Source organism: Sylvia atricapilla, chromosome 2, assembly GCF_009819655.1.
Source record: "Sylvia atricapilla isolate bSylAtr1 chromosome 2, bSylAtr1.pri, whole genome shotgun sequence".
Classification (NCBI taxonomy): Eukaryota; Metazoa; Chordata; class Aves; order Passeriformes; family Sylviidae; genus Sylvia; species Sylvia atricapilla.
The window spans coordinates 41,202,777-41,213,198 of record NC_089141.1 but is presented as its reverse complement, the minus strand read 5'-3'; the positions used below and the strand labels follow the sequence as shown (position 1 = coordinate 41,213,198).

Sequence of the window (10,422 nt, the reverse complement as noted above, 5' to 3'; positions counted from 1 at the left end):
GGGAATGAAAGATAATTAATATCTAAAGAGCATATTAACAGAGGAAGGGAAGGAAAGGTATGATAGCTGAGCAGGGAGTGGATGTCCTATTTGCCCCTCAGCCACATAACACTTAAGTCTGTGGGCGTAAGTGTGGGTGTCTGTGTGCTGCTCATTTGCTTCTCTCTGTAGTTGTACACCCTCAGGTAATGAAGCCTCCATCTGCTCACACAGAGATGTGTGAATTGATTTTGTAGAAAGCAAAAAGTGGATTTAACTATTCATCAGTGATGCACAAACTGTGATTACTAAGACAAGAAGAGGGCAGAGAACATTTATCACAAACAATGGAGGAAGCTTAACCTTAGTGATGCAGCTATCTAGTGTTAAAAGACTTTGCTCCCAATACATGACTGGTCAGTAATGTTGTTAAAAGTTGTTGTTCACTCCAAACACTTGTCTTTCCAAGACCCAGAATTGTATGTCCAGCAAAAACAGATTGGTAGAGCAATCTCCAAATGGCTAATTATAACAGATGAGGATTTTGACTAAGTGGAAAGAAGAAGCACTGGTGAAGTCCAGGCTGAGGGTGCTGTTTTGGACTGTTCCACTAGTTTTGCTGTTCAAACTTTTTTTCTGTACTAAATTCTGACAGTCTCAAAAATTTTTCAGGTGCATTTCAAAGCCTGGAGCAAGTGTCTGGGTCCCAGACAGGGAAAGTGTTACTGGATTGTTGATGGTAGCCTTTTATTCCATAAAAGTACATTGTTCTGAGAAAGAATAACATTTTTTTGCATTAGTTGTTACAAAACTCTGATCTGCATTGTCTTGAGTTAAGCTTTATATTAGATTTCATCCCTCACACAAGGTCAATGACTGCTGTGATTAGGAAGTCATTAGAGACTTCTTGACTCTCTTTGGCTGTGTATAAACACCTCAGAAATGAAGGGTGAATCCATGCTGAGAGAGGCTCTGCTCTTGCCTTCCCCTCCATCAAGTCAATCCAGCCCTTATTAGCTCTGTTTTTCCTAATGAACACAAAGCAATGCAACCCAATGTTTTGGGTTCAGCTCATTCCCTGCTAAATCGCTTAGCACTGAACTCCAGATTCCTCTGGAGTTCAGTGAGGGAAGGATGAGATCCTTCGTGAGCTTTTCTTGCTAAATAATACTGGCTTTGGATTTGTCTCAATGGATAGTACTGAAATGCAAGTGTCAACATCTCTTCAAGGGTTATTTGAGGTAGTGGTGGACCAGAAGAGATGTTTTAGATCCTGTTTAGTGGCAGTTTATCTATTCATCACATTCATTTATATTTGTAAAGGGCACCTAAATCTTGCAAAATTATTCTAGGTCTTCCAGGCTTGTTGGCTTCCTCCTGTTCCAGGCATTGCCTGAGGGTTCTTGTTTACATAATCCAGAAACTCAGACTGCTGTAAAACCCAGCATCTAATTGATGGTGAGTGCTAAACTGTGCTTTTCCAGGGGTCATACCGTGAAACATTTCTAGAGATAAGCTTTTATTGTGGTTTAAATTCAACAGTATTCCTGGTCCTTATGCAGATACCCAGATTAGTGTGGTTTCTCTACCAGTCCTGAGCTGGAGTCAGAGGTCATCCCACACATTCTCTTTTGCAGATCCCCAGGCTTTTTTTTCTTGACGTCTGGATGAAAGTGAGTGGCTTGCTATGTACCTCTGAGCTCCATAACTCCAGGAGCAGGGCAGTTGCTTTCTATATGTTTTTCTTGGTGGAGTTTGGGGGGGGGGGGTTGGGTGGTTTCTTTGGTTTTTTTGGTTGGTTAATTGTTTGGGTGTTTTTTTTTTTTTTGTTTTTTTTTTTTTGTTTTTTTTTTTGGTTTGTTTTTTTTTTTAATGTTTTTTAATGTTTTGGTTTGGGTTTTTTTGCTTGTGATTTGGTTTTCTTTTTCCATTTTTTACCAGCAGACAGGTTCCAGGCTAAGGCTTTAGCTTGCTGGTTCTGTTCACATGCTTCTCTGAGTGTCTCTAGGGAAGGACAGTTACTTTCCATGTTCCCAGGAAGGGGCTCTCCATCTTCTTACTGTGGATGCCAGACTATATAAAATGCCTACTGCTGGTAGTTATCTCCTGATGATCTCCTGGCTGAGGGTGAGGTCCCGACATGGTGCTTTTTGGTGTGTTGGGTTTTTTCTCATTGAAACAAGTGCAATGTTCTGTCAGAGTTTGCTGGTGGTGTTTGTAAAATAATGAGAAGATGAGGGAATGAAAGCTTTTACTAACAAGTAGGGCATACCCAGAATTTCTTGCTTCTTGGAGTCGTATTTGACAACCCAGTTTGCCCAAGGTTTAGTCAGAATTCCAGGGTTTTTCCTTGTTGGATTTAGATGGGATTGTCTTTCGGACTCAGGTGGGGCTGTCAAAGGATTTGTTTCCCAGGTGCACGGAGAGTGGACCAGAGAGTGGTCCTGTCAACTCCTTTCTGATTTTGCATGCACAGGCTGTTCCTGCTGCATTCTCCTTCAGCAGTGCTCCATTCCCCCTCTGGAGCACACCGCTTTGTATTCTTATGGCCAGCCAGGGGTGTTTCACACTCCCCTGTGGCTGCCACAGCTTTGTCATGAGGATTTGGGCAGGATGTTGTCTGTCTGAGGAGAAGTAGTGCTGCTTTCTTGAAATGCAGGAGGTGCTCCGTGGCATCTGTGTTTGCTGTTCCGTGACAGAGGCGGAGGGACCACCCAGCACACCCGGGTAAGGGCAGCCCTGGGGTTTGCATGCTGCAGCAGAGCTGGGCTGGGAGCCCTCAGAGGCTCAGCCCACAGCCCTGTAAACCACACAAACACTGTTGACTGGAAGTACCAGGGTGTGTTGGCACAACAGTTCATGGCTATTTAATAACTAAAGGCAAACCTCTTTCTAAAGGAGGGGCTATGGGCTGCCTTGTAAGTGACTTCAGAGATGTGAGAATTCACACAACAGCTGTATGGGTTAAGTTGAAAGCTTGTCACATACCAGTAGTGCTGATATTGTTGTTCATGGAGTTAAAAATTGTATTTCTTCATGCTGCCAGGACATAGTTTATTGGAGACTCACTTCTTTCCATGGAGGAGATCAAACCAGACTATAAGTGCACAGATGCCTCACTCTGTGCTAGAGTAAGCGGAGGACACAACTGACATCAGTGGAAACTCATGGCCAAACTCCTACTCAGAAGTTGCTTTAGTTACTTACAAATCTGCCCCTGTTTTTTTTCAGAGATGAACACCCTGCCTTTGCCTATGTGCCCATTTACCAGGGTGCAACCAATAGGTTGTAGGTTCACAGCCACCCTTGTTGCTCTGTGTCCATACCTATTCTGGGATAGCTGAACCCTTTGCAGGAGACTTGTGACATGTTGATAGCTACAAGGGCATCGATAATTCTTGATGCAAAAGCACTGAACACCATGGACTGAGTACAGAAATCTGCATTTCTCTGTCTGTGCCTCTGACCCTGCTACACCAGTCTCTCCTCCTCTACCTGCAGAAATTTCCTGCACCACTCAGAAATCCCTTTTAAAGAGACTGATTTTGTTTCTGATTTGAATGTGTTCCTCTTCCACTGCATCTTCTGGCATCAATCCCTCCCATGTGTCCTTGCTAGTTTGCAGATTGTTTTTTTCTTTGAAGCTGTGCTGACTAGATTTTTGATCTGTTCTGCTAACACCTTATGCTTGTGGACAGAAGTCTGCTGGTTCAAGCATAAATCTCATAAATGGCATTCATCAGAAGACAGATGTGGCAAAGGTCACAACTACTGTGCTTCTGAATAGGTTGCCAATGCAGGGGCTCATATTCTCAGGGATTTCATGTACTCCTGCCTACTCTGTCTGTCCAAACTGCAGCTCTCTCTGGCAGCACATTGTAAGGTGGCATGGAAGAGTGTGGCCTCAGTAATCCACATGTCTGCGACCTTGATCCTGATTGCTGAAATTAGTTTTAAAAGCATTAAAGCTCAAAACCCTCTCCATAGCTTCCATCAGTACTGTCTAGACAAGGAAGCACGGCAATAGCATATCCCAGTGCATAGCCATGAATTCCCTACTAGCCTTTAGTTATCTTCCTGAAGAAACTCATTAACTTCAAGGCCTGGCATTTAGCATCACAGAAGGAAGTTGGCTTTTAATGGTTTTTGAAGCCCTGTGAAAGACAAAGGCTGTGTCCCAGAATTCAACTTTATTCGGAACAAGTGGGATGTGAGAATATAGGAGCCAAGATGTAAAATACACCCATTTTTGTCTACACAACATTTTTTGCACAATTCCATCTGTGATATTTAATCTCTTAGTGCTATTCACTGCTTGATTGTCCCTGAAGTGACTGGATCACTGCTGTTGAAGGTGAATTGATGTTTTCTTCACTCTTGACCTGACATTTAATTTTTTATAAGCTATAAAACATTAAAATTAAGCCCTCCTTTGCTTTTTCTTTCTTACCTTACCTCTAATTTGTGGTGCTTTAGAAGTAATTTCAAGTTTTCTTCTTTCCCCTCTGTGTTCAGGGTTGCACATGGTCTTCTATTGGCCTGAGTATATTGCCACAGAGAGTTGCAGTTTGTCTTACCATATTGCAACATTTGTCCAGTTGAAAATGTTGTAGAGAAATAAAAGGAGTATTTTCTGAAGTCTAAAATTAATGAAACAACACCCAAACCCTAATAAAAATATTATAAGAAGAAAATATTATAAAAAGACATAAGCTCTGCCAGACAATGAGGAATTATGCTGGCAACAATTGTAAACACCTCAGTGACTCGTGGCCCATACTTGTACATACATATACTGCATTTGGTAAGAAAGGTAATGCTGGGGGCAAAAATGAACACAGTATCCTCTAATTGTGTAAGAATGGCTTTGAAAGATTGTATGGTACTTGATTAGTAGGCTGGGAAGAACGTGACATAGTCACAGCAACTTTAAATATAGACAAGAGCCTTAAGTTTGAGTATGCGAGGCATGAAAATGGAGCTTTGGCATGGCCACATGAAAGCTGAGAACATCCAGATCTGTCAGAAAATAGAATAATAAGTGACAATGAGAAAAATATTCAACACTCTATCTAAACCTCTGGATTAGCATTTAAAGTAAAATCACTACGTTAATTCTCTTCCTCTCTTTTCTGCTTTCCTAATCAGTACTGAATCACTTGGATAAATAAATCAACTTCTTAAAGAAGCAGCCTTTAAGGCCTTTATGCTTTTAGTTGATAAAGAGCTGGAATAAGCAGGGTTTTCTGGGGTGGAGGGCTCAGAATGTGCAGCCTCTGGCAACCTCAGACTCTAATCTGTGGCGAATTGAAGTCAGATGTTCAGACTCTGGTGGGATTCACTGTTCACATCCAGGCACATTCCACAACCCAGGGGTGTTTATTGGACCTCCTAGTCAGTGCTAAGCCCTTTTATTTTTACAAGTTTCTCTCTATGTGTGTAGATACGGATTATATAGGTAAAGCTCAACCATGAACGAGTTCCCTGATCTAGATTTATTCATGGAATGAGCAAGAGGGAGCCATAAACCCAGCCTGTTTGTAGTCCCTATCTAGCAATCCTGGTGGACTGAATCCCAGACATTTGAGGATGTTTAGGCAAAGATCATGTTATATTCACTGTGTTTCTACATACTTTCCCTAGATTTCTCCACCAGTCAGTGAGTTGAGTTAGATGAGCTTTGTTCTCATTCAGCAATGAATATTTGTGATCCTATATGCTCATCCTTGGTCTACTGCAAGATCCTCAGCACAAAAAATGAGAGAAATATCTGTGCGTGTAGAGGTGACTTGGGGTGCTCATTGTGTGTCTTGTGATTAATGACATTTGTAGTGCTGTTTCCCTGCTTTGAAGAAGGGCAATTTTCTAGCTGTCATGCAGGACATAAAAGAAGGAGGAGATGAACTAGAACAGAGGAGGAAGGAGCTCTCTGTCAGTGTGGAAGTGCAGAGGGCCTGAGCCTGGGGACCAGAGCTGATGGGTTCTAGGTTAAAAAATACACTTTTGAGTGTTCTGTTAGCAGAGAGTGAAATAAACCCCAAGGTTTCCACAGACCAAGGAGAATATTTGGGTAGTGCTGTGTAACATTTGATAATTAGGGTGAATGGCATTCAAATGTTTTACCATTTCTCTAGTGAAGATTTATGCGATTCTACGTGAAGTAAATGAGGTATAGCATGAGAAATCCACAGCTTTCTGCTTCAGAACATGCCAAGGGAGAAAACAGTCTAGAATAGGCTCATGGTAGTCATAATCTTGCTTCCCTCTGGCTAAAAGGAGCATTTTCAACCTGGATTTCCCAAATCCCTGTAAGTGTGGGATGTTTGCCCAAGTTTTCCCTAAAAGGATGGCCCTGCAGAGCAAGCATCATAACAGGACCCTGCCAACCTACTTAGGCATGTAATTCCTGAATGAGGCATGGGTTAAAGCCTTTGCTGTTTGATGTGTATACTTTAGCACAAGCCTCCCACGCAGCACACAGGTTTTTTTTTTTTTTGGACATGCTGCCTGGTTGTGTAGGAGGGCACTGGCAAGGCAGTCAAACCAATGAAAAGGAAGGCTTCTACTGTTCCAATCCCCACTCCTACTTCCACTGATCCCATGGGAAGCCTATTTAGGGAGATCATCCAGCAAAATCCAAGCAACACTCCCCTCCACCCCCCTGGTTACCCACAGCTATTTGTTTTGTTGTGTTTTCCACAGGGTAGGTTTCCAGCCAGCTGGCCCCTCACCTGGCCATGGTCCCGTGATGTGAGTGCCAGTGATGGCGCAAAGGGAGAAACCTGGGAGCTCAGGGAAGGGGACAGGGACAAACAAGCTCAGATACTCTGAGCTAAAGTATGTCCCAGCATGCTTGAATATAAATATAAAAAAGGCATCAGAACCAATAAATTATCTGCATGCTATGTATCACACGTGGTGTTTGGCAGTGAGAATAAGGTCAGTGTTGTGGATAGCCTTACACACTTAAGCAGGATCCCCCACTCCTTTGGCAGCATTTTGCACAAGTGACCCCTCTGACTTCGGTGGAAATGCTTGTATTTTCCAAGTAGGGGGAAACCCATGGCACTGTCTGCTCCCAGTTCATTCCAGCTGACTCTGCTATTTCAATTGAAAGGGAGCAAACAGCCACTTCTTGTTCACGTTTACAACAAGTTCTAGCACTGCCTTGAGCAAAGATAAGGGAATGTGGAGGTTATAGTTCTCTAGGCCACAGAGCAGTATATTTCTGCATGGTGACCAAACACTTCTCTGTATGCTCAGGTAGGTGAAGCATTCACACCAGCACTGAAATTCAATGGGGGAAGAGCATACAAGAATGTCAGCAGTTCTTTAAAGAAATGCTTTGTACTTTTCAGCACAAACTAGTCCCAAACTTTTCTATCCAGGAAATGATCCTGTTTCACCTATTTGTATTGAAATGAAAAGGACATTTTGCTCCTATTCACTTCCTTTTAAATGCATATAAACTCAAGAAGCTGTGCAGACTATAGGTATGTAGAATGTCAACAGCTGTACTGTACTCAAAAAGGTAGATTTGTAGACAGGCTCCTGGAAATGGTCTTGAGATCCTTAGCTCTGCACACAGAATTCTTCAAGTGGCTCTTTCCTTCCTTTTCTTCACACTGGGGAAGACACCAACAGGACAAAGGAAAGAGTGTACTGACAGAACTTGGGGGAATGGCTTCTAGCTCAAAGAATAGGTTTAGATTAGATATTAAGAAGAAGGAGTTGGAACTAGATAATTTTTAAGGTTCCTTCCAACCAAAACTATTCTGTGATTGTATGAAATGCTTTATCAGATCCAGTTGAATCCCAAGGGATGCACACAGCTCTGCTCTTAGTACAGCACCATGGCAGAAGAAACAAATCAGCCCTCTATATTAGATATTAGATATTATTAGATATTAGAGCCCACTGCATAAACAGCCTCAACCAAATTTATAGCCAGACTTAGCCCTTTAAAAATATTTTGGGGGTGGGGGGGGGGGGGGTGGGGGTGTGCGTGTGATGTCAGCACCTGGATTGCCAACACACTTGTTGGTCTCCACCCTCAGCCTACTTTAGTTCCCACACAGGGGCAGAGCATCCAGATTGAGTGGGAGATAGGCAGAAGCTTGGAGGGAGAAATTATCTTCAGTGGCCCAAAGTCCAGAGGCAGAACCACTGGGCTCCATTTACCTCCTCAAGGTAAAAGAACTGGCTTACTTATTAGGTCAGATTTTTTCGTGTGCAAGGACATAGGAGGCTGGCAAAACAACCTGAAAATGTAGGAATTTGTTAACTGCATGCATGAGGCTTTTAGTATTTAATCTGCAGACTAAAGTAATTTCAATTGAAACTCTCTGTCTTCATGCTGGTATGGTCCCAAGGCTTCTCATTTGCCCCAGAGATGTTACAGTCTAATCCGGCTGTGTAGCTGAAATTCTTTGTCTAAACTTAATACTTCATTGTTAAAGGGTTCTTATTTTATTTATGTGTTATGCAGAAATTAGCGCATGATATTAGGGATAAAGCATTCTCTTTTCTTTGCATGAACTCCAAAATCATATAAAATTCAAAGAATGCTGTCATAAAGTAAATAAAAGCCATAGCCAACAGAAAAGTTTTTGAGTACAGCTTGAATGGGATTTTGAAATATGAGATTTTTAGCATTTTTCAATTCAATTTTTCCTTGAAATTTCAGGAAAGGCAGAAGTTTCTTGAGAAAATGCTATTTCATCTGTGTAAATGACTCACAAAATATGTGAAGTTCTTCAGAAATGAAAATGTCTAACCTTAAGTCCTCCTTGTACTTCTAGTAGTAACAAATAATTCAGATTTATCAGTCTTTCTCAATAAAATAATAGTTTGCACTTTGTTTCTTAAAAACAATACACTAGCAAATATAGGAATTTAAAAACTCTTAGTAGTGTATTTACAATATATACTTGTTGAAAGTGTTGAATGGGACTTGGGGCATGATTTATTTGAAAATGCTTGCAGAAAGCAGCATTGATTTCCACAGCTCACCCTTGTGACTGTATTTTGGGGTGACCCTGGGAGTGTCCTTGTCAAACACCATAAATCAAAGAAGGTGATAAGCTGCCAAAGAAGGCTTTTAATTCTTAGTCCCCCAGTGCTTACTGACTCCTGGCCACTGAAACAACATTTATTTAGACCGACATAAAAAGCCCTACTGAATCTGCCACCTTCATGCATCTGTCCTTTACATGTTTTTCTTTTTTTATTTTTTCATAGAGCCTGTGACCTGAAGGTTGAGCTCAAGGACACATCCAAGCAAGTCACTGGAGTCTTCCCTTTGCTCTGCCTGCTGATCTCTGCTCTCCTCATTGCTCCCAAAAAATGGAACTTTCCACGCGAGAAATTTGCCTCAACTTCATGGTTGTCCTGATTACTGTGATCCTCATGTGGCTCCTTGTGAAGTCTTATCAGGATTGAAAGACTCTCAAGAACTCTGGGGGTGATTTCAGCGTGTGCCTCCACAGACATCATAACACCCACAGCATGCCACAGCAATTAGCTTTCAGTCAACTGAGGATGTTGTGAACCTTTATTTTTTACTCTCTCCTACCTGTTGCCCTAGCTAATATTTGTAATGAGTCTGTGATGGTGTAATTCTCTCAGTCTGCAGTGATCCAGCTGTAAAATGCAAGATGTTTAGGAACAGTTTGATGTGGCTGTCTCCTCCAGTAGTTTCTGTGTATGCTGTGCTCCCAGCCCACCATGCCAGCTTGTTTGGCATCAGTGTTGGGTTCTGGAGGGTGTAAAACTGCAGTGTGTAATGTAAGAACCTGTATTATCCAATGTAAAAGGCATAAACTTGCTTAGCAAAAAGGAATGTGAAACCTCTGCTTTCCCTTGCATATTTTGTTTAAATAAAGACCACATAAACCCTTTTTTTTTTTTAAAGCATTTTTTATCCCTCTCCTGACCTCAGCAGATAATAGGTGTGGTACAGCGTGATAGAAAAGTGGAGTTGTTTGCTTGTTCCTCCTACTTACATTTTGATTTGTATTTTTTATAAAGTGCTGTAGAATGGAAACCCTGCAGCATAACAGGCGTGTAACCACATATATGACCTGCTTGGGTGACTTTTCTCTCCAGAGAGTCTTGCACACTTGGTACCTGTGGACACAGACCTCACTGGGACATTGTCAACAATTACGTTTTCTGAAGCTTGATTTCGGGCAGGGATTCCCACTGTTCTATTTTAAGCCAAGTTATTTTTGGAGCAGTGCCTGGAGGGATGAGCCTGGCCACTTGTAGGCTCCTGCTGGCAGCCCAGCCCTGCCATGAGCCTTGCCCAGAGCAGAATTCCCTCTGGGTCCAGTGTGGCACGCTGGGTGCCACAGCACAGCCGTGTCCAGCTGCCCCAGGCTGAGGCATGACTGGATCTGGGTTGCTGTGATGGTGTCGTCACCTGTTAAAAAATCTTGAGCC

The 10,422-nt window shown here is 42.2% G+C and overlaps 1 protein-coding gene across 1 annotated transcript; it reads left to right on the top strand.

Moving 5' to 3' along the window:
• The first annotated feature begins 8,063 nt into the window (after positions 1-8,063).
• SLN (sarcolipin) lies at positions 8,064-9,876 on the top strand. The gene is made up of 2 exons (XM_066339373.1): positions 8,064-8,169; positions 9,220-9,876. The coding sequence occupies exon 2, from the start codon at positions 9,325-9,327 to the stop codon at positions 9,418-9,420; it is 96 nt and encodes a 31-aa protein (XP_066195470.1). The 5' UTR covers positions 8,064-8,169; positions 9,220-9,324; the 3' UTR covers positions 9,421-9,876.
• The last annotated feature ends 546 nt before the right edge of the window (positions 9,877-10,422 follow it).

Bases quoted from the DNA above. Each gene is read 5' to 3' on its own strand.
- SLN (XM_066339373.1), top strand. From the start codon at position 9,325: ATGGAACTTTCCACGCGAGAAATTTGCCTCAACTTCATGGTTGTCCTG.